The following is a 24,785-nucleotide window of genomic DNA, read 5'->3' on the forward strand; positions in this document are numbered from 1 at the left end:
AACTTGTCTACAGAATCATCATGATTTTGACCAGACTGACAAATAAAAGTGCTCAGTGTCTCTTTGGCTTCAGGCTTTCTGCAGGTGTTCAGCTCGCAGCCACAGCAGCACTTCCAGTCTGAATCCTTCACATTTCAAGTGTCATGAATGACTAAACATGTCATAAACACTGCACGGTTTCTGTCTGAAAACCAAATTATTTTCAGACAGGATCAGTGGTTAGGATGGGATGACTTGATTGAACTGAACTGAAAGAAGTTTGCACACGACGAAGAAGCGTCAGAAGGAAGTACAGCTTGAACAAAAGTTCAAGTATAGTTTAAAAGGTATCAGATATCTGAAAAAAGCTGTGTAGACCGAACATCGTAAAGTAATGGACCTGCAGTAAGTGTGACGGTGGGTGGGAGGGAGAAAACACTGTTTTATTCTCAAGAGCAGGAGAGCTGACGTGCACTTTGTAGTAACTTTGTGAGGAAACTACAGTCATTACATTAGAAAGAATGCTGTCGATTCCAACAGCTGTTCCTTTTTTAAGCTATTGATTATTTCCCCTCCCAGCATCCCAGTTTTACACCATTCACACAGTAACAGTCAATCAAATATACAGAGGTCATGGGTCCAGAGTTTCCCGACATGTTAAACTAGCTACTAAGAATACAACATATAAAAGCAATTTATTGGCATTTCATACATAGATCTAACAGTTAAAATATGAACTCTTACTCTTACTCTAAGTAGCTTTGGATAGCCAAATGTAGAAGAATGAATCATCCTGAAAAACACAAAGTGTGTCCATCTGTTTTTGCAAAAGTGCACTTGAGCATGTTGCTCAGCAGAACTTCTTCACAAGATAGTTGGAAGGAAACCCGTGCGTCCAAGCAGAGGGAACCTCATGTGGTCGCACTCTGAACCACCGCCATGACCTTTGTCTGCAGACTCTCCACACAAAGCCCTCTTCACACACCCTCTCTCTCAACAATGCTTCTCACTCTTCTCTTTCTCTGCTAAAGAGAAGCATGTGGGAGACGGCTTGAGAGAAAACAATAGAGAAAAGGAGACAAACCTAAAGGGAATTGACTTTCTAATCCTGATTAGCACTTTCCCACTGCTGAGGGCCTTTCTGTTGTCCAACATAATGCAGGTCGGGATGCTGTTTTTGATCCTGTAGTGGGGGAAAAAGACCCTTTTACTTTTTATTAAAATAAACTAGCTTTCTTGTTAATTAGGAGTTAAACCTTAAATTGTTGCAATGACAGAAAGCAAAACCCCCCCCTCTCCGAAAAAAGGGTTTACGGGAAGGAAACGAGGAGCAGAGCTTGACAAAATGTCTGACTACAATAGCATTTTCATCGGATGATCATTTTCAGCCTTTTCCCTGTGATCTTGAACACCACGGAGGGGGAAATACACCATCTTGGAATTACAAGATCTGGACTCTGATTTGTTTTGACGTCCCTCGCCACCAAAATTTCTGCCCCGCGCAATGACACGTTACAAAAAACTCTCCCTATAAACAAGCTACTCAGGAATTCATTTGAGTTTACTTTACAGGGCCCGGCTGGCTTGTAATTGAACCAAAGCGTTTCATAAACACAAACTTCGCCACTGAGGTTCAAAAAGAAGACTGTAGGTGTGATTACACCCTGCGAGATGCTACCAGCTCTGCTTCAGGTGGACCTGTCGGCACTGATGAGTAAAACACAACGCGAGAAACAGAGTTCTGGAGATATGGCTCTCTGTAGATACACGCTGACGTCATGTGGATCTGATCTAATTCCTCTCAGCATGCAGGTTCAAACAGAAAGGGACAAACAGAAACTCAAATCTGGACCAGTGTAAAATGAAGAGCCCTGCAGATGAAGGTTCAGTGTCCTCTTCAAGGACAGTTTGACAAACAACATTTTGTGTTTGTCAAAAACCCGGCTGACATCAGCTTCAGGGGAAGTTAAGAGCAAAAGTCAATAAACTTTAGCTTAATTTAGAGGAATTAAAAGATAATACAAACCCCATTAGGTCAGATACAGGCTCTGATGTCTAACGATTGATTGGCTCATCGTCAATCCCGACTTTAATTTTAAATTTCGGACATTTAGACGATGAGCAGGAACTTTACCGGGAGAATCAAACCGGAGACGGTTTGGTTTAATTAAAGGACAGTTTGTTTATCCACAAGGCCTTTTGGCTAATGAGAAATGTCTGTGGGTTTCTGCACTGCTCTGAACTGCAGTAGTAAAGCTGCACTGAGGTGAATCTCTGAGTAAAGACAGCTGCTGTAACTTGGAGAAGTAAGAGCAAATGAGTACTTTTATACGGAACAAAACAGGACAAGGAAAGTGGACTTGATTAAACATTTGTTTGAAACAAATTTTAGGATGCCGGAGCTGAAAAGTCAAGGAGGGGAATCTGCAGCTGTGAAAGCTCCAAACAGATGTGTGCTTTCCCTCCCTTCACTATCCACACATTATAGACTGTAAATAATGATGTACGACATGACAGCTCCCCAAAAGTGAAGACATCTTGATGGCCCCTGGTGGCTGCTCCATAAATCCCGCCCCCTCCATGTTAGCAGATAGGACATGGGCCAAACTAAAGAAAGAGTTTTTTGGGGTTTTATTATCATTTTAGTAAGTTCTTTCCACGCTGGTGTTTGTTCAAGTGCTCTGCTTTTAAAGGGGTTTCACGTTTGGATCAGGCAGCTGAATATCCAGGACCTCGATGCCTCGCCTCCAACCCTGATCACTACTGCGCAGACTCTGGCTCCAAATGACATCATTAGAGCAAGATGGCGCTGCCCGGATCAGGGATGTTATGGCTTAATTTTGTACAGTGGGAGGAAGTGGAGACACAGCGTCAGTCTTTCTATACAGTCTATGATCTACACACAGACGCGTCCCCTGCAAAGTCACCAGGATCTCAGACTAAGTCTGTTGAATCAGAAAATGAGCTTTAGATACAACAGTTCTTCCAAACTAAACACATTGTTTGTCATGACCTTCCAGAATGACCACTAAGCATTCGCAGATCCGACGCTAGGACAACGTTGTTTGTCTGTGGCTTCTGTGATTCCATATTAGTGCTTTATGATCTATCACCTCTGTCGTTACACTTACTGCTTGCCTCAAAAACAACGCGCGTCCACAGTAGCGTTTTCAGGTTGCATCTGAAAAGTTAACTATGTACCTTTAAACTCATTAGCAAAACCAGAAAATGGCTGAATCTCTTCTTCCTTCTCCTCTTTTGTTTATGTTTACAATGGTCATGAGGAAAGGAGTGATCCAGGCAGCTCAGATGTAATAATTACAATACACACAAACTCATATTTCAGCTTTGCTTGTGCAGGAAAAACAGTGATAGTACAAACTTAATAGATGGTGGACAAACTGTTTAATGAACAGCCTCTATACAAACAGGTGCGTCAGAGGGGATGAGTAGGTCAAAGTTGCAAAGAGGCTCCCGCACACTGCCTAACTTGCAAAAATAGATTTATAAGCTGGCTGCAATTTCAATACTAGACCTTCATTAGCGAAACTGAGTTTCCCTGATGAAGGTTATAGATCTATATATATATATATATATTACACAAGTTAGACAGTGTGCGGGAGTTTCCTATTAAACTAAATGCAAACATGTAAAACGTAAGGTGGTAGAATATTTCTTTATTGCTCCCTGACTGTGCTGCTCTGTGCTAATGGTAACTGAGATTACAGTTTTGTTCAGTGCTATTATTGTAATTTAGCTTCCTGCCACCAGCGGCAGCACAGAGCACGCTGCAGCTGAGCGAAGAGAGATTCATGCACCATCTTTGATTTAAAATGGCATGTATTGACTTCATTGTTAAATAACTATTAGTGGAGATGAATCTATTTTTCTTGTTATTTCACACCTGCATGTCTTGGCTTTTTGCCCACTTTAGGCGAACCTTAGATGCTTTAGGAGCTACTGAGTGATTCAAATGTCAGGAATCAAACCTGTGACCTTCCTGTGAAGAGTCTGCTGGATGTCAGACTGCCTGTCCAAGCTGCACACATAAACACACTGTAGTCCAACAAGCACAAACGCACAGCAGTAACAATACACCTGGCTCCTTAGCAGAGTGTAGTATTGATCTGGCTCTTGTTGAGGCCCGGAGGCAAGCCTCGCCGTCCTCCCCCTCCTCCTGCATCTCATCCCAAGTGGGCCACCTCTGACCCGCACAATTCAGCCGCTGAATAGGGACGGAGGGCCACAATGCCCGGCAAACAGCGCAGTGTGTAATGATAAAGTGCTTAGCCGGGGAGAGAAGAAGAAGAAGAGGCCGCCTCACACAATGAGAGCACGGCGCGCAATTAAATGCTGACTCGCACCTCGTCTCGTCTCATCTCAGCAAATCAGAACAGGACAAAAGCATTTGCAGAGGAAGAGAGAGCAGGGTTTTCTCCAAACTGTGCAGGGATCGAGCACACCATTTCAAAGGAGAAATAGTCTGCTCCATATATAGAACAAAACATTAAATACGAAGCGCCTTTCAACTTTGTTCCCCCATACGTAACTCTGACCGAAAAAAATCTGTCCATGAAGCATCATTCATCTTAAAAGTCCTGTCTAATGAGTTTCCTGTGACTCATGAATCGACTTATTAAGAAAGAGATGGTGTAAATGAGAGCAGCACTGATATGCATATTTCCTGACCTTATTTCAGTCCTTGCTTGGCCTGGTTTGGTGGCTAATTAGCACGTGCAAACACCACCAATGGCTACAAGACAAAGCACATCAGGGCAACACTTAGTCTAAAAGAACTATTAGCTTCCTAACCACATTAGGCTGTGCAGGAAAAACAGCACACCAGTGTTAGAACAACAAATACAGCAGAGGAAATAAGTACTTTCAGATTAAGAGTAGATACATTTTCTGAGGGTGGATATTATAAAACTGTATTAGCTGGTATTTAATGCTGAAATCAGTCTTCTTATTTAAAATGTCATTTTCAGAAACAGAGAAGATAAGGATCTGGTTTATGTGCTAAGATGCTAAGAATGTGACATAGGGTTACTTTATTATTTCTCATAATTGTGAGATGCTGACCCATTTTTTTTTCTTCTTCATCTAGTTAATGCAAGATGGTGACATCTGAATATGTAAAGTAAGCAAAGTTTAATATTTCCCACTCAAATGTCGTGGAATAAGTCTCCTTACAGGCAGTGCTTTCAGAGCAGAGAGTGACCGACTAGCTTTAGATAATTTCTGAAACAGTCCGCTAAGACAAACATTGTTAGCTCCCTGAATCGTGCTTCATCACTCTCTTCATCCCACTGATTGATCCTCCTGACAGTAGAAAGCTCTGCGGCCTTTTTCCCTTGCTGTGGAAACGCGAGCTCTGCTGAGGGGATTATTGACAGAGGGAAGGCCTCCTACCTCAAGATAGCCCGGCTGAGTCTGAGCGGGGGCAGGAGGCCACCTGCTGAGGTTTCATGTCGGCCCTCGTCGTCACTTAGGCTCGTGTTACCGCCTGAGCTGGGTGTGTTTTCTGTAGCCGACTGGCTGTCAGCTGTGATCGAGTTTCCCCCGTCAGTCAGAAATGTGTCATTACACCCACGTTTATCCCAGATTTACAGAGATTATCCTGCAGCCTGCCTCTGCTTCCCGCTGCTTCCTGATGCTCCAGGAGCAGGAGGTGGGAACAGATTGATATCTGAGTGAGAAAGTGTTTCTGCAGTTGGGGCTGGATTTAACTTTAGGGCCTCTATTGATGGCAGCAGACCGACCACAGAGTGTCCAACATGTCCAGACCTTCATTAGTATCTGTGGCGAGGTGGTCACTCACGGGGAGCTGCGGTTAGAAACTAAAAGATGCCATACAGCCAAACAGAGCGGAAGACTTGACAAGATGAAACAAGATTATTGTAAAGCAAAGCAACACAAATCAGGTAGGCGAGCAAAACAAAACAGTCTGAGTGTCCCGGGTTCTCCGGCAGTATATAAACGTCATATCGGACTGTAACACAATCTAAAACGACATCACAACCACTTCACTTAACTTCACTACCAAACAGCACAGAACAAGTTGCTTCTGCCTTTTTAAGGACGTGTATCTCAAACATCAGGGTTTATAAAATATAGATACGAGAATAACCGAAGACTCAACACAAAAATGTCCTCAAGAAGTCTTTAAATCCATTTTTCATACAAAAGAATAACAAAATACGTTTTTTTTGTTGATCATCTCACTTGGTACTGAAGCAGTTGTGATTTCAGACACTTGTTGACAGAAGTGACATTATCATCCTCAGTGGCAGTTAATAAAAAGGTATATTAGCGCTGAGGCCTGTTTTGTCAAGTGGTAATTAGCTTTTTGTCAATCTCAGCTGCACATTGCTGTTTAAAACTCATCGTTAAGTCACAGTGATTGAATTTCAACCAAAACTAGAGAGCATGACATTTGATCTGGGATCAGTTTCCCACCTCAGTCACGTTTTAAAGAGGGAAAAACGAATTTAATCCAGAGAGTGATACCTGAAAACCTTTATGGCCTACGACTGACGGTGATGACATTTTCCCTGAACCCTCTCTGTGCGACAAAGAGCTTGTTTTAGGGGGGAAGTGAGACGATGGGAATATTATGCGGAAGGTGGGCCCCCTTTGTAAAAGTACAAAGACTGGATTCGTCAGTCAGGCGGAGAGGGAGGAGACTCCTTCATGTGGATGCAACACCATGACCCTGTGTGGGTTCAGTGTTGTCAGACCCACTGAAGACAGCTAGGGGGAGTTGCCACTGCGACAAAGGGCCGCCGAGAGTGGGATGAGTTTCAAGACAGAAAAATAAACAAGAAGAACAGACTGAAAGGTTCAGATTGGGACGTCAGACAACTGTTTCCGTTTGAGACTGGACTGTTCAATCCAATTCACTCCATAAAACTACATTCTGGGTAAAGTTAAGCAAAAAAAAACTTCTTTAAATTCTGGAAATCATTGGCGGCGAGTTGGAGGCGAGTGAAAAATGTTTTGTATTGAAACAGGAACTTCCTGCTCTGATTGGCTGCGTGTGGATGTGGAGTCGGCCGACAGCTCCAGATATTTAGCGTGCTAGATCTGTCTCTGGCGTCGGAGATGCGTCAGCACTGCGTCGTTGAGTGGTTCACACATGTTACATTTGGAAAGCGCCGATCGATTGCAGATTTGCCCCCAATCACAGCCCGACAGTCCCTGATCTTGGCGACTAGGCTTGCCGGGAAAAAATCTGCAAACACTCAACAAATGCTGAGAAATCTCAGTTCCCCCCCGTGTTTCTCCTCCAACATGAACATGAACGCTACGTCTATTTATTGTCCATCAAGCCAAAGTTGAGGCTTAAAATCTTCCTCCGAACGTCCCAGGTGTAATTTGTGTTATTGAACAACACCTCCATTCAAACGCTACAGAGGACCTCACTGTCCTCAATCACAGCTGCAGCCCATGAAAAACAAAAGATGATATTTTGTCATTAGTAATCCACATCAGCTTCCTCGACCAGCTGAATCACATCCCTCCTCCGCATACGAGCCAAATGTTTCTCCTTTGAAGGTCTGAGTTTGCACATCTTTCCTGTGTGGTATATTTGCTGCAGTTATGACTTTTGCACTTCGTTGGGATCTACATACATACATACACTTATTTTTTTATTTAATTCAGTGTGGAGCAGCAAAAAGTATCAAGCTTTGTGTTTCAAAACCCTGGCACAGGATTGCACGTTTGCTCTGCGCGTCTATTTGAAATTATCCTCACTGATGATTATAATTTCTGCATCTTCACCCTGACCGTCCCCATCTGTCCAAACCCCTTTGAACACGATGCGTTAAAGAGTTATTCAAAAGTGTTTGAACCGATTTCCAGCTCCAACAAAAGCTCTTTTTATTGAGGCTCCAATCTGTTTCATAGGCTCTCTGAGTGTCGAGCACGAGGCCGGGTAACGGGGAACCACTTACTTCAGTGTGTTTATGAGGGAAAGTATTCCTCAGTGCGGCTCAATGAAGCTGAGTAAAGAAAAGAGCTGAGTCATATTTACAGTGTTTTAACAGTTGCTATGGGCCACTGGCGGTGGAGACGTGGGTTTGGTGTTTAGGGGGAAAGTCTGCAGCTTATTGAAACACAACACTTCTCGCTCTCTCTCAGGCCGGGGCTTTTAAAATCATGAACGTGACAACCCGGTGCTTCATAAAGATTTATAATCGCCAGACAAACACCAGACTGTGTGTTTATCCTCATGTGCGAGCTTTGATTTCCACTGTAGCCAAGCTAATTAGCTGTTATTGCTAATCTCCAGCTGCTTTCTGCAATACTTACAAGGCAATTAGTGTGCCTCTTCTCATTTCACTGTAACTTTGTAGAGAGACGCCGTAGCTCTCAGACGGCAGCTGTGTGCTGTTTCAGAGGGCGGAGGTTCAGGCCTGTCACTACCTCAGACTGTGTCAGCTTGAAATGTTTGGCCTTCAGAAATATAGACAACATATTTAGTTTGAGCGTGCAATAACATGGAATAATAATTACATTTCTGCTTGGTAGCAAGACAGGCCGGGGCAAGGATTTTAAAGATACAGAGTCGCGAGTCCATGTGCCCAAACAAACCCTCACTAGTGTCTAAATATTTGTCTCATTCACACTTTGTTCACCGTCAGATTTTATTTTCTGTAGAATTTCTTTCCGACTTCCCTCTCTGAGCTGTCAGGAGTCAAGTTTTGGTGGTGAACTTCTGAATTCTTTATTTGTTTCTTGTTTTTCTTGCCTAAAAGTAGTTAAATTCAAATATATATTTAGTCTTTGTTTTGTTTTTAATTAGAAAAACTTACAACTTAATTTGTAAAGTAAAGTAAGCCGCTAAAAACCCAAATTCGCAGAAAAAAAAAAAACCCTCAGTGGTACCTAACCACGAGAACCTTAAATCTAAACCACATCACAGTGTGATGGACAGCTGAAGCAGGGGGCTGAATGGCCGTGGGCGTCACACATTGTTACTATGAACTGAACTCAAACCCACATCCCAACCCCCAAATCCTCTACACCACACTGCAAGAAATATCCATCTCAACAGGTGATTTAACATGTTTGAAGTCTCGCCCAAACGTCCTGACGGAGACTTCCTTCTAACTTTTGTGGATTTTATCTTTGTGTTCACCATCTCTCTCCGCTGAATCACATCCCTCTACTAAATCACAACTCTTTCAGTCTCAACGTGCTGGAAGGTTAAAGGCAAATAATGTTTCTGTGACTAACTAAGATTTAACGTGACACGAGCTGAAGTGAGGAAACATGGAGGGGGTTTTTTTTGGTTTACTTTATGCGGTCGGTATTTGTCTTGGAGGGCGAGACGCCGGGGATTTCCATCAGCTGGCAGAGAGAGAAGGAAGGGAAAATCACTTGTATCTGAAATGCCACTCCTTCTCTCCCCTAAAACTGTTGCTTTACTGGTGTTCTTCCTTGTCTTAAAGCACAGAGGGTGGCCCTCCAGACTGCGGTTGCACTGGTCAGAACCATAACGATCTGCTAAAACCCCCAAATAATTTAATTTGTCTCGGATTCAGCGGAGACTTGTTTGTCTAAATGCAGTTTCAGAGGCTTTGGGGAAAGAGTCCCTGCAAGTCGTGGGCCTAAAATGAGTCAAGATGAAAGATTTGAGGGGACACCGAGGCGCTCAGAAAAAACCCTCTTGGAGCCGAGTGATTTAAAGCTCAGTGGTTTCTGCTGTGTTCGGTGTCGTGGCCGGCTGGATGCACAGATCAGATCAGTAGCACATGAATAGAGCAACCCTAACTGTTGCCTGGGCGTCCCGCTTCCTCTCAGAGCAGGTCGCAGATCAGATTAGTGAAACTAAAGGAAATCCTCTGAAACATGGAGAAGATAACGCTAATATATCTGTGGATTAATAAGGTTGTTGATCAGCTGTGACGTGACCAGCTGCTGAGACTTCTGTCTTTTAAAACTGACTTTCCTGCTCATCTCAGTGAGCACTGATTTAATGATCTTCACAGGTTAAAAAGTTCTAAATCACTTTTAACCGCTGTTGTGATGCAGTTTAAGGTTGCTTATGTTGTCTCCTGAAAGAGAAAAGTGTTTTGGATTAAAGGAATTAAATAATAAAACAAATTTACATCCTTCGGAAACAACCGTTACATGTAACCTAAACGTCTACAAAACTTTCATTTTAAACCGTATTTCATCCTGCTAATGCTAAAAGTAACTGTCATGAGTTTTTGTGCATAAAATAATTCACAAAGCATTTTAGCTCCCGATTCATCCATTACCATTTCACAATCACGTCATGTGCCTCGTAGTGTCAGCCTTATAAAGAAATATAGCAATATTAGAGTTTTGAAAGCATATTTGGAGGCGGGAGCACGATAGGATGCAAAGTGGTTTGCACATCTCTCGTTGTAATAAGGTTATAACGGACTTGATGCCTGTTGCAACATCGTTTGTGACTAAAACAATTTCAAACTAAAATCTTTTCTTTAATACCAAGTGTGTTTTTGGATGGAGTTGTTGGTATGCATTCTGTTACCCTGCTGTAAACACAGATCTGCTGGTTTATTTATTTTCACTCTGATCCCCCGATGTGAGCGCTGTGCAGTTTGGCCCCCACAGTGACACGTCCGCTGATCCCTGTGTTTGCTTAGTAGGTCACAAGTTAACTAAACACACACACACACAGCATTTCCACATGTGTGGTGTTTTCATTCTGACTCGTGCAGATGAGTCTGGGCTTGTAACGTCAGTCGTACCAATCTGAGTCGATTCTCCGTCAGTGTGTCTCACCCCCCCGCCCGGATCTGTTTATATAAGGCGCTACAGTCCATCCTCCCACCATGAGTGTGTTTGTTATGTTGAGGGCAGATCTGCGGGGCCCTCAGACAGTGAGAGGAAGACTCAGAGCAGCTTTCACTGTGTTAAGGTTCATGTTCCTGCTGCAGAATAACAAATAAAACCAAACCCATACAGAGCGGCATCAGGAGTCCTTCAGAGGGGATTTATTTAGTCCTGCAAAGTCAGACTACGTCACACAAGCTCAGTTTTCACTTCAGTCATCGAGAGTGAGGTGAGCTGGACAAATCGGCGTCTCGTGGGGAGTCTTTGGATGGTGGTGGGACGCAGCACTGCTGTAGTTTAAACTTGGTGGGAGTTTTAGTCACCGCAGAGAATTCAGAAACAAACATCTGTGGCTCATTAAAACTTGTTTGGCAAAACACACAGTAACTGTTCTGGAGCTTTCAACTGTACGTGCATCTTCCTCCATCTGTCGAGGAAGATTGTGTGATACGACTGAAAGCTCCGGAAGGTCGAGAATGAACTTTTAATTCTGCAGTCCGAGAACCAGAACAGCCGCCATGTTTTATGACGGTGTCTGATTGGAGGAGAGAACCGTCAGTCATCTGTTGTCTGACCCGTCCGACGCTCTGTCTGATTTACTTAGACAGAAATAAATAGACGCCAACATCTTTTCTAATGCAGCTGTTTCCGTTGACGCTTCGTTCATTTCCAAAAGCACAGATGATTCTACATTTTGACGCCTCCTCATGTGCTTTAATTAGTTTAGTGCAGTTAGTGTGTGACTTTGGTTCATTTGCGACGCTGCGGTTGATCCCCGTGTTTCAGCAGAGGCTGGACTCTGTCAGTGCCTCTGCGCTGTTCAGCCTTTATTCTGGACCCAGACAAACCTGGGAACTGCCACTAAACCTCAGAGGCCACCTCTCAGGGGGGCGGAGAACTCATTTGCAGTCTGGTAAACCGGGATAGGAGGGACTCCAAATAGGAATATGAAAAGGTGGGGGAGTTTTGGCTTAATCCTCTAAAACATCCATATATCGCTCCCAACTGCTCGCTCCCCACAGCTGTAAATCTCCAGGAATGCAGCCTGTTGTTTTTGGAATCAGTGCAAGCAAACCTTAATGGCTCTGAGAGATTGATGTCTCCAGACGTGGCCTGAAGCTTGCGGTTGCATATTTCAGCGCTGGGACAGCTTCCGTCAACCAACCATACTTACTAAAACGCAGAGAAACCTCACTGTGATGAGTGGTGAGAACCAAAATGCCAATTTGCTTTACACGGCGGCCTACATGTTTACTGACACAAAGACGGCATTAGCTCGTCTTTATCTCAATAAATCTGTCAATAAATAGGGATAGTTTTTTTTACTAATATAAGAATCAGAATAATTTTGAAGGCTAGAAATGTGGAAACAAGGCACTTAATTAACAGAGTTTGAGCTTTTTCTCACCTGACTGAAAACTTCCACAAAAAAAATCCACAATTTGGCATCTTTTGGAGCTTTTAAACGTATGCAATGTGAGTATATTTCCAGCTTTCGATGCCTCTACAGCACACAGGGGTTCATCTGGAATATCTAGGCCATGTTTTTACAAGTTTCCTTAATGACTCTACTCAAGACGGAAAACAACTAACAAGTGAGGAGCAACTGAGAGCAGAAAGACTTATGTATTTATTATAAAAAAACTGGGTTTTATCCAGTAATCTACCACCCCTCTATAAATAGAGTAAATCTAAGAAACATTTCTGTTTTCACTTAGTACATCTAATCTCGCGGTCCCTTAGACCAGCCTTTCCCCCGAGGAAAACTTCAGATAAAACAGGACGAGGGCATCTTGGAAAGTCATCAAGCTAAATGTTTACAAAGAGCCACAGAAATGTGTGTGTGTGCAGAAACCCCATTAGCCCAGATGATTGTGTATGCAGTAGGTTCTCATGTGGAAATCCAGAGAGTCACTGTGATTACTGGAAAAACTGCACTACGCTGAGGGGCCACGCACAGGGGCCACACGCTGCAAAAACACATCAGAAATTCTTCCTTTCTATAAAGCAACTGAGGGAATTTGAGCCAATATCAATTATTTCTAAAACTCATCAGCTCTTCCTTAAAAAGGTTCATTCAAACTGGGAGAATAAGTCGTTTAAGATTTTAAAATTCACTCTGACTTTGTGCTGAGAGCTGGCAAATCATCTCAAACCTTGGTACGTTCTCTTGTTTTACAAAGTGGAGTCTGCGGCTGAGTAATGAGTGTCTTTAATAATGTTATCATCATCTGTAGTGCAGCTGGTGCAGTCTCTCTGTGAGTTTCTCTGTTTTTAACATACGTACACTTCCTATAGTGTGGCGTGTCACTCAGTAATGTCATTACACGCTGAGTGTAGTGTGGTCTCTTGTTAATGAGGTCACAATACAGCGACTGCAGTGAAGTCTGTCTGTTAATTATGTCATAATAAAGTCTCTTTCACTACATTAGGACGACGTTATCAAAGAGACTGAGTCAGCTTCTTGACAATAATAAAATAGTTTATTTATAAATAAAGGTTTCTATGGTTAAGATCACAGTGATAATAAATCATGTTTTTGGTTGTAATAACCAGCAGATGAACAAACATGTAAACATTAATGCTCCTCTGCAAAACAAAATATAATCTGGAGTTGTTTTGGGCGGCGCTGCAGCGCAGCTGTCCCGGCTGACAGTAAAACAGTAGTAGTTTGTGTGTAAAAAGTATTTTGTGTGTTAGTGAGCCTGTGCTAATGTCAGGGGGCTATTTTTCTGCTCCTGCCTCTCTGAGGCCTCCCCGGGCAGGGCCTCATTTAGACAACACAGAGGCAGGAAAAGAGAAAAGAGCCGCCGCCCCCTCTTCTTCTACTTCTCAGGAAGATTAGTGGCCGTCCTTTTGGAGTAGGAGGTGGATGCTGAGCCTTTTTCGGTCGCATTTTTCTCTGCCAGCGAGCCTGACCCCCCGAGTGCTCTCTGTGCAGCTCGCTAGCTTGTGGTGGGGGCCTGCGCATCCAGCCACCATCAATTACTCACTGTCCGCCGGCCCCCACTTTACCGGCCAGATAAAGAAATCCGTCCTTATCACTAACTCACCTCTCTTAAAATGCTATTTACACAGCCAGGCCCCCCTCTCCATTCATCTAACTGAGGAGCTCAGGATTCATCACAATCAAACTAATCCCATTGTTTCTAATGGCCAGCCTGGTCACCAAGTCTTCAGCTCCAGTTTGACTCACAGGCTGGATGAGACCTGAGACAGATGTTGTTATTTGCTTTTATACAAAGCACCTTACAGAATGATTGTTACTGTCGGGGCAGACCGGTGGACGTCACTCCCTAAACCCTAATAACCCTACTGCACCCTGCAGTGCACACACAGGGCCGCTGTAGTAAGCTAATACTCCAGTATAAATATAGGCAAAATGTCATTCTGTTGCTTATCAGCAGCTTGTCTTTGTATTAAGGGTGATGATTAATCCTAGAGCCTGACGTAGCAGTTTGCTGTGGATATTAGCAGTGCAGCAGCAATTATGCTGTCCTTCCATTTTCTGATCTGAAACTGGTAAAAACGTTTCGCTAACAAAAATGTGACATTTCCAATATCAAATCCTTGCTTCTCCACATTCCCAGGGTGTAATTATGGGTGGAAATGCTGAATCCCTTCTATAACTGATGTGTAAGGTAACACTTAATTAATGGATGGAGGGATTTCTTATAGATTCCTCTGAAATTTGGATAACGATAATATAAGATTTATATTCCTGCTGAAAATGACAATAACCCCCAATTGTAATGCTCAGTGCTACCAACGATTATTTTCCTTATCTTTTAATGTGTTCATTTTCAATCAGTCTATGAATAGTTAAAGAATCAAAGCTATTGTGTTGTTTGAACAGTAGAAAATGCAACAATATTTAATAAAACATGACATAATGCACATAAAAGCAGCAACTAAGAAGCTGGAAAATCAGATCTGTCTATATTTGTAATTTTTAGTTGATTCAAATAATGATCAACCTCTTGTTTCAGTCTTGTTTTAAAAAAAAAAGCAATGATAATTAATTTAAAATGCTATAAAGCAATAAACGCAGCAAATCATCATAACTACGAAGACAGAATCAGTGAATATTTGTTATTTTTGGTTGATTAAAAATAATAAAAAATGTTGCTAATTAATTTTCTTTGGATAAACTAAAAGATGAATCGACTTCTTGTTTCATGTCTAGTGCAGAATTTGAAGCTAATTTAAAACAAATACAATTTTTCTTGTTGTTTCCTGAAAGATGTTCTCAGATGTGTGTCGGTTTAGCCTCTTTAGGTCTGCCTCCCTCCCTCCCTCCCTGCCTCCCTCCCTCCCTCTCAGCGTGCCCCGGAGCAGCCTAGGAGGTGCTAAGTACTCAGGGTCCCTCCCTGTGGACCAGCCAGACTCAGCAGAAAGACCTGGGAGGCTGCAGGGAGGTGATGGAGGGAGGAATTGAGGGAGGGAGTCGGGGGCTCCAGGACGCTGAGCGCGGCCCATCAATCTCCCTCTCGAATGACAAACTCACTCTCAGCAAGATGTATGTCATGAGCCACCAAAGCCAGTTAATCAAATCATTAGCGGCACCCAGTACTTTCCTCTGGCCTAGTTTACCGACACAGACAGAGAGGAGAGAGAATCGAAAAAACAAAGCTTCCTCTCCGATATCCACTAAAGGAAACCTGCACCAGTGAAAGATTTAAAGGTCACATGTTTTTCAGTCGTCATAATTTAGTTCTCAGAAAGAAAACCTATTTAGTCGCTGTTCTGGGGCTTTCAGTCTCTCCACACGGTCTTCATTGGTAGACTTGTTGATGTTTTCTGAGCACATCGAAAGCTCCAGAACAGCTACTAAATTAACTGTGTGGTGAGATTGTTCTCTTAGCTGCTGCTTTCAGTGTCAAGAACGACCCTCTTCTTCTAAGCTAACATGGCGAGAAGTCCTTAAAGTGCTCAAAAATCTCCATTTCTATTCAAATGCGACAAACCCCACCTGCTGATGAAGAGCATGTGATTTGTGTGAAAGCTCCAGAACAGCTGATAGGTGGACCTTGTGGCGAGATTTGTTTTCTCAAAATGTTTTATTTAGCTGAAAAGGTGTTGTTTGCTCGAATGTGGACTCTGATTGGCTTCCTCTGATCCAAATGGAGGATTTCCAGTCTGGAAACCGGCCCGACTGGATGAACGTCAGGGATCCATGTAGCATGAGGAGCCAATCAGGATCAAGTTTAGTTGTGATGTGTTTCCTGGACTTAATCTGAAGCTGCCTGAAAAAAATGATTTTTGAAAAGGCAATAACTCTAAATATAACCAATCCAGCGGAAATCAGATTTCCACCAAGCCTTAAAGAAATGTCTCTGGACTCATATTCATATGAACAGATGGAAATTCTTTCTTTAATACAGGGTGACTTTAATTCTCAAAGGCCCGAGTCTAGAAATGGACACATACATCAATAACGGTTGGTGGATTCTTTGTCATTTTGCTGCATTTCTCACCAATATTTTCACTCTAAATACCTTCGGTTTGAAATCATAAAGGTCCCTGAGATGGCGTAAATCTGTGCGCCGAGGCCCGGCCTGTATAAGCAGACAGATGCGTGCTGTCAGAGGAAATACAAGCGCTCATTTGAATCTATTAACTGGGCAGCAGAGTCCCGGGCTCGGCCAGGGGAGGAGAAGAGAGTTCAGCCCAAAACACCGGCGCTGCCAGGGCCGATTCTTAATAAATGACACCGAACACGGGTCCAGAAGTCACCGTGCCAGAGTTTTATTTTATTTTAGAGCCTGTTTCCTTCGCTCCCAAAAAAATAAATATGTAGGGGGGGGGTCGGAACACGTCCCGGGGTGGACGGAGCGGGAAGACGAGGGGGAGGAGGTTGGATCATCAAAAAGGAGCAGATAGGAGCGTCTGGAGCACCTGGGTCCATCCTAATTGACTCGGAGCGTGGCGTATCCACTTTTTAAACAAAGTGACTCTCACTTGAGCTTCATTATATGCGCACCCCATTTCCATAGGCCTCTGGGAACGGGACCTGGGCCGCTCACATAAAATAAATGACCGCTCCATGATAAATGGTTCTATTAGCAATCCAGATTGTTAAACTGTGATATAACAGATCGGATAGGGGCGCAGGGGCCCATTCATTTTCCTCCCTTCTGCACACATGCACCGCTGTAAATAGCTTGTTTTTATGTGTAAATAACATATTAAAACTCGGCATTAGCCATGTCCTTTGATAGAGAGGAAATTGTTCTAAATAAATAACACGGGACGGGAATATAAAACAGGGCGGGCTGTTATAAAGCCTGCGTCGAGGCTCAGAGGTGGGCATGACTTAGGTGACAGGAATTCTGCAGCCAACAGTAAACAAAACACTGACACTAAAAAGGGCCCCGAACAGCAGCAGTATATTAGAAGTGTCTGCTTTTGTCTCGGCCGACTTGTTTGGGAATAAGCTCTGAGGTTCAAGGACCTTGTCTCATCTGCCTCCCTCTCATGCTGCATATTCACTTATCAGGAGCTGGCAACAGGAATAATAATGCATATTACGGCGATAAGTAATTGCTCTGTCTCGACATGGTGGCAGACGGTTGTGGTTTTTAGCACTGAGGCCTGAGCCTCTTCGCTGATATCTGATTGGTGGAGATGGGAGCAGGCGGCGGCGGCGGCGGTGAATCTGCGCTTCTTGTTTATTTAAGATTAAAATACGGGGCTCTTCTACAAAGCCGATACGGAAGAAGAGTTATGGAGGGACTTTTTATTTTAGGTGAGAGAAGATTAAAAACTCAGGAGCCGATACTGAAAATGGCCGTTTATAAATATACAACAGGAGTTGGAGTTAAAGCGAGGTTAGGTTTAGGGTCAGAGGAACAAGAGTCCTGTTAAATGAGTACTGGGCTGTTTTTGTGAACAGAAAATGAAAAAAAACAAACTCCTACTTTTACCTTCAGAGAAGAAAAAGAGGTTTTAATCTCAACTGAACAGGCAGACGTGGTGAGAGTAATTCATCCAGCTTTAACTTAAAACAAACCTGCACTTATATATAATATAAAAACTGACAAGAAGTCAAATATAACAAGACAATTACAACTTTCTTCTCTAAATGTTCGAACTTTTCTCTCATCATGACTTTTTTCTTGATACTTTTTTACTACTTACTTTTTTGACGTTTTGAAATTTTATTCTTAAAATGACTGATTTGATTTCCTATTATTCTGTCAAATCGAACATTTTGTCTCAACTACACGCAAAACATGTGGTCCTCCACCCAAATGTAGAAAAAAGGGAGTAAAAATGAGCATCGGTGTCTGACTGAAGCTCACAGAAGACCTGTGTTCTCTTAACTGATTGATTTCTTATGTTCGAGCCACAACAAGCTGGACTACTTTACAGTTTCACGTTTGACAGTTTGTGGGTATATCTGGTTCCGGTGTCTTGCTCAAGGACACTAAGGCTGTGTTCAGACCCGCATTAGCACTGCATGAAAACACTGCAAGCCCCCTCGTTTATTTCAGAGAGACCACAGTGTTGGCACAGCGGGGGTGCACACACAGGAAGAAGCTCTGAGCCTGTTTTAAACTGTATCTCATGATACTATAAACCACTGCGCAGCCTTTAAGCCTTCAGACTGATGGATCTGTTTCTCAAACTGGACTTCCTGGCTGGTTTTTCATTGTCTCACTGGTACCTGAAGCAACATGCACCGACGCAGCTCTCAGTCTGGATAGTAGCTACACACACGTCTGTCTACAGTACACCTCAGATGTCAATTTCACCAACAGACTGCTTATTTCTTTCATTAATTATTAATCTGTTATTTTCTTGATTGCTTGATTAAGAGTTTGGTCTATAAAATGGTCAGAAACTGAAAAGATATTTTGTTTTGTGCAACCAACTGTCCAAAACCCCCCCGAAATATTCAGTTTGCTATAATGTACCACCAAGAAAGGAAGCTCATTATCACATTTAAAGCACATTAATCAATGGTCACAATCCTAATTGTTGATGCGTGAAAGACTATGATGAAGACTATTATGCTAGCTTTGGTGCTAAAGCTAGCATAATCAAAGGTCGGGCCTAAAAAACTTTCACCTCCTACTGCTTGTTAGAAAACTCATTGAAATTGAGATTTAAGTCACTGCTCTTGTGACACTTCTTTGGATAAACTACAGAAGATGTTGTGGACCGAAGTTGGAACTTCTTTCTTCAGAAGAAATCGTCCCTGTGAACAAACAGGGACTAAAACTCTGCATCAACATTACTTTGAATGTTTCTAAAACTGTTTTCAGCCAGTTCCTCGCTCAAGGACTTGTGGTATTCGATGGAGACACTGGAGCATGTGAGCTCCGACCACTGAGGCACCCTGAGGCTGTCCTAATAATCCAGTGCAGGGGAAGACTTCAGCTTTGCTCCCATGTTGAAGGAGACCATGTCAAGAAATGGAGCGCCGAACACGCCAACTCCACATGTAAAACTGTCCTACATTGATTTTCTCTTATGAACAATTAATGCTGGATTTCTTCATCGTGGCAGGCCACCAAGTTCTTCTTTAAATAGGAGAAACGTCACTTGATCACTGGCTGTATTTCCATTTCAAAAGTGGCCCGTCACTCTGCATCCGTGTCAATCTCTCCAACACGGTGTCGTCCTCGGCGCCGCTCCACCGGCCTTCAGTGGGTTTTTTCAGTAATTCATCCCTTTTATACTCTGGAGGTAAGACAAGGTCTTTTAACCTCATTATACCGAGCTTTCATCACACGTTCACTGACATCTTTAAAACATGCATCCTTTCTGACTCTAATGTCGTCCTCACCTCGAATTCAAGGGACTTTCACCAGCAGGTTGCTCCTGTGCTTTAAATGTGGGTCAGTGCTTTGACAGGTCAAACTACAGATGCAGGAGTTTGCTCATTCAGATTTTGTAACGCTTAGGGGGACATGTTCCTCATGGATTTGCTGCTTCGGTTAAAGCTGAGAAGCAACAGCGATATCTGGTGAAACTAAAGTATGCACGCAAAACGCCTGTAACGTCGAGCTTTCCAGGCAAAAATCATCGCATTCTGTCGAGGCCCAGAGACGTCTGCATATTTCACCAACCCGTGAAAGAAACTTAAAGGATAAGCCTGGTTCAGCACAACGTGGGTCTTGTTTTTGTAGTTTGTCCCTCATTTCTATCAGTAACGATAAGATTGTACTCTTAAAGTTTATAGGTGGGATTTGTGGACAAGTCAGGGGATCTGAGAAAACAAAGACAAACTGTAAAATTATTTCCCTAAATGTTTCATTACAGTGTGCAGACCGACTTCCAGCTTAACATTTGCATATAAATGCTTTATTTTAATCTGTAACATACTAATAACTTGCCAAACATTTCCTCATCAACTGGCCCTTCCTGCGCTGACACTGAGTATTTGCACTGGACGTACATTTCTGTCTGATTTGAATCGTGTTCCCAGATCTCAGCGTGCGCTTTGATAAGTACAGTGTTATCATATCCAATAAAAAGAGTTGTAATAAACCAGAACTATCCTGTAAAGCAGAGTTGTTTTGTTTTCTCCTTTTGGGCTCTGTTTCAAACTCTGTTCCTTCTTTATCAGTTAATGAGTGTTTCTTTATAATGGCAGGCCACCAAGTCCTTCATTAATGAGTAAAAATGTCACTAAATCACGCGTTTAATTTCCATTTCAAAGGCAGCCCATCAGTCCGCATCTTTGTCAATCTCTGAAGCTCCGTGTCGTCCTCGGCTCTACCAGCCTCTGCCATTTTTTTTTTTTTTTTTTTTGCCTTTATACTCTGGAGGTAAGAACAAGGTCTTTCAGCCTCATTATACCGAGCTTTCATCACACGTTCACTGACATCTTTAAAACATGTATCCTCTCTTTCTGCCTGAGCCTCCCCTGCGAGAGAGGATCGCTGCTACTCTTGATTTAGTTCAACAACACAAACACTCGTTCTCACCTGCCCCCCCCCCTCTTGTCATGTTATCTATTCATCAGTGTTTATGGGCTCAAATGGTGCCACACTCCTCGACTGTACACACCAGACCTTGATACCGGGGCGATCCGCATTAACGATGCTCTTTTAAGACCTGAGTCTATTTAGGATTCATATCAGACATCTACTGTAAGTCACCTCTGACTGCTGCTGGTACCTTATCAGGCCTGAGGAGAGCCACGAGCATCGGCTCCCGAGATGGCACTTTATCTTTGAAATGTATATTTCATCGGCCGTGTTGGCTCCCCCTTTGCCCCCTGGCTGAGCACCTGCGAGACCTCGGCTCATTCTGTCACACAGCACGCGGAGGCCCGACAGACAGCCGGACACGAAACTCAGATCCAGCCGCTGCTTTTGAAAAGCGTGTTACCTCTCATATCTGACGGCGAGGGTTTCTTTGGGAGGTCGGAGAATCCGTTCCCGTCCATTTTGTCTTTTTTGTCGGTGGCTCTCGATGTGGATGTCTCCATTGCCGACGTCTCTGAAAGTGAAAGAACACAAAAGGAGCTTTAATTCAGACTGAGTGGAGAACACTCGGAGGGCCGCGCTGAGGAAACCAAGTGTTAATTTGAGATGAGTGCACTCAGGATTCACTCAAGACACACTGTGGAAGCACTGAGAGTGCTTAGATGTTCCTGCTGAAGAGCGTTCATGAAAAGGCTCGTCAGAGATAAATACCAAAAGAGTTTCAATCACTTAAGCACAAGCCGTCACAGCAGTGCTGCTGTTGCATGAAAACACACCTTTCATTGTCTTCAAGTGGTTTAAAGATTTAAAGTTCATTTGTGCATTTAAATATTTGTTACATTATTTATTTATAGTGCAAGAAAACACACTAATTGACATAATTACTTTGCAGATTTTATCCCAAATGGCTTCCAGTTTAGTTAGTTAAAGATAAACAAACAAACAAACAAAGCTTGAATGTGAGAAGACATTCTTGACCCTGGAAACAGTTGTTCAAAACCCAGAATAGCTGCTCTCTGTTCAGTATCCTTCATTAGAAACTGTTGATTCACGGCGTGATGCCTAAAATCTTAACGTGAATCCCCCGGGCCGCCTCCACGTGGTGCCCGCCTCGGCACACACGGCCCTCTGCTACTTGTTTATCTTTGCTCAACCTATGAGATTATCCTCGAGCAGTGGGCAAACATGTCGAGGGATTTTTTTCCCTGAAAGACAGCACACCACGCGGGGGCTTTCTGTCTTCCCGCGAACCCCTGCGATTCACGACTCAATCTGCTTTCTGGCAGCTTGGACGTGGGGGTCGGACGCGGGGGGGAGGAGGGGGGTTGGGGGTTAAAGGGGACGGGGGATGATGAGGCGGAGGTCTTAGCTCACATGTCATCAAAGTTTATTTGACTATTGACCTTTCCGCCAGCACCATTCAGACAGGCTTTGTGGCTCAAACAGTTAGAACAATACTACTTTATCTTCAAAGCTGGGACAGAAATGAAGCAGACTCTTTATTCAGCCTCCGTAATGTTAGATTTTCCTTTAAAAAGGTTCTTTATTAAGGCAGAAGGCTCAGATTGGATTCAGTCAAAGATCAGCTGAGGTAAATCTGGTGTTTGAAACCAATGCTTCATATGCAATCCTAATAGCCCTTATTAAAATATAAGTTTATAGAGTCGTGACGGAACAATTAGTTGGTTAATAAATTAGGTAATAACTTTAGGAATGTCAAACATTCTCTGGTTCGTGCTTCTCAAACTGAAAGTACACGGATTGATTTTGCGTTTTCGAGATTTCAGCCACATCTTAGAGTCTGGTGTTGATCTGTAATTGCATTTCATGTAATCTTAATCTTACCCTAATATTTATTGTATCTAAGATCTTCGGGTTTTGCTTCAGTTTGTGCTTTGAGTAACTATGATTGGCGTTTTTCACTATTTTCTGATCATTTTATGGACAAAACAATTAATCAGTTCATGAAGAATTCCTTCTACACTCACTGAGGGTGAAACTATTCATTAGTCGCAGGCCTGCTTTACAGATACAAATGATAATTCCAACAAAAGTGCATAAATAGATAATAAATGTATATTTTAGAAGAATAAGATCCAACCTTCATGAAGGTTGTGATGTTCAGTTATTACTGAAATAGTTTTAGGCTGTAGTTTGTGCTGTTCCTGAACTGTACTGCACAATACTGAGAAGTGTTTTTAATACTTTGTCCATCTAATATTGTAAATATGAGAGTAGATTTAATAAACACCTCTCAGGATTTTCCAAAACTGGTCAAACGTAATTCTCAACATGTTAAAATCAGCTGATTCACTGTGTTTCCTGGTTTGTTAAACCGATTTTATATCCTTTGAACATTAAATAAGTAATATATTTATTATAGCACTCCTATAATGGACGGCAGAATGACGAATGCTGACTGGAAATAGCTGCCAGCTGACTCACTGGCAGTTTCAGGAACCAGACCTGTGACCCTCTGATTACGGGACGGCCCCTGTAACAACACCATCTAACGATACGACGAATGTAGTCATAGTGTATGTCACACACTTCGATGAACCGGCGCTTCACTGAGTTTGTAAATGACCGAACTCCTTTTACTGCCTCTTTAACTAAGCTGAGCTTCTGACTGACAGTTCGGTCTGGTGTCTTTACTGCTGTGGATGAATCAGTGTAACAGGTGTGAGAGGCCGGGAGCGAAGCCTCGCCACACACAAGCTCCTTTTAGTTGAGGTGATATATGAGGCACATAATGGCAGTCTTTCACGCTCGCGGTCCTCTGATCTGTCCTCGCAAATCATTATTAGTCAGGCTTAACATTTGCTGTTCACACATTTAGCAGCTTTGTGATTGGTGCAGCCTCAAAGAACATGTAAACTACAGTAAAACACAGCGGCCATCTTCTCACGTGTCCCTGACAGTGTTCATTTGTGGGTATTTCGTTTTTAGAATTTAGTGTAGATAGTTTTGGGGTTTAAAGATGTAAGAATAATAAAAAACTTCAACAACAGCGTGTCGCTCTTGAATCCGTGTCTCTTTTATCCATAACATTCGCTCTTTTGTTCAGTTGAAGGTAGTTTTAACTCGCTAACTGCAACTTGGCCAACTGTTCGCAATGCAGCCTTAGAAAAGCTTTTAACTAGCTACATTATAATTTACCGCTCACATTTTCAACATATTCCCTGAAAATTGTAAGTTGGTGTACCTTTTTAAAAAGTAGCCCTACACATTCTGGGTAGCATTCGGTAGCAGCAAGTAAGTTTCATTAGCATTGCAGCTAAAAGCTTTAAACTGTGTGAGCCAGGCAGCACCTTCATCTTTTTTTCAGCATATTACCCAAAAATTTAAAGCCTATATTTGAGAATATTCTGCCAGTATAAGTACATAATACTCACTGAATAAGCAAACAAGGAGCAATGTTGACAGTGAAGTTTCAAAAAGCTTTTAGCAAAACACATATGTTCCTGAACATGTTAGCGTTAATTAAGGTTTTTTTTTTCAAGTGTGTTACTTTTTAATAAACTTTGGAAATACTACTGGTACAAAAATATGAGCACAAACACTAACACAAAGGTTTAATTAGCAAACAGAGTTCGTGAGTTAACTTCTCTCGTGTTGGCGCTGCAGCCTGAAAGGAGATTTAAACAACAGTATAACTACTACTACTCAGGTTTTTAATATATCCCAAAGATGCAAAGAGGAAGTTAGCTTCTCATCTTGTGAAGTAACAATTACTGTTGCAGGCTTTCAAAAGCCTTTAACAAATATATTAATATATATAAAATGTTAATTTTAAATGTTGGTGAGTGTTACCTTTTACCAGCACACACATATGTGTTAATGATTGAATTAATTAATAAAGTTCTGATGCAGAAGCATGGACATTGGTGTTAGCCTTTTAACCTTGGAAAGCTTTTAACCTCTATAATAATCAGTATTTTATCCCCAAAAATAAATAGTTATACACTAGCAACTTCATATTTTAGCATTGGTGGAAGTAACATGTAACGTTAGCTGTCTGTATAAGGCGTT

General features: G+C 42.5%; 3 protein-coding genes across 4 annotated transcripts in view; 1 reads left to right on the plus strand and 2 right to left on the minus strand.

Annotated features, from left to right (window-relative positions):
• Nucleotides 1-24,785, minus strand: part of LOC119910112 (nucleotide-binding oligomerization domain-containing protein 1-like) — a 1,078,472-nt gene that overhangs the window by 653,267 nt on the left and 400,420 nt on the right. The gene's annotated exons all lie outside the window — the stretch shown is intronic.
• The window catches only part of LOC119881802, a 727,332-nt gene that overhangs the window by 371,879 nt on the left and 330,668 nt on the right, over nucleotides 1-24,785 (plus strand). The window lies entirely within an intron of this gene.
• Nucleotides 1-24,785, minus strand: part of LOC119904475 (zinc finger protein GLI2-like) — a 79,567-nt gene that overhangs the window by 46,294 nt on the left and 8,488 nt on the right. For both annotated transcript variants that reach the window (XM_038722197.1, XM_038721468.1), the window contains exon 2: nucleotides 21,157-21,267. In XM_038722197.1, the coding sequence (XP_038578125.1) occupies nucleotides 21,157-21,256 (100 nt within the window). In that variant the 5' untranslated portion in view covers nucleotides 21,257-21,267. The remainder of the gene's footprint in view (nucleotides 1-21,156; nucleotides 21,268-24,785) is intronic.

Source organism: Micropterus salmoides, unplaced genomic scaffold, assembly GCF_014851395.1.
Source record: "Micropterus salmoides isolate LMB-PRFRI ecotype aquatic unplaced genomic scaffold, ASM1485139v1 Ms_hic_scaffold_1, whole genome shotgun sequence".
Classification (NCBI taxonomy): Eukaryota; Metazoa; Chordata; class Actinopteri; order Centrarchiformes; family Centrarchidae; genus Micropterus; species Micropterus salmoides.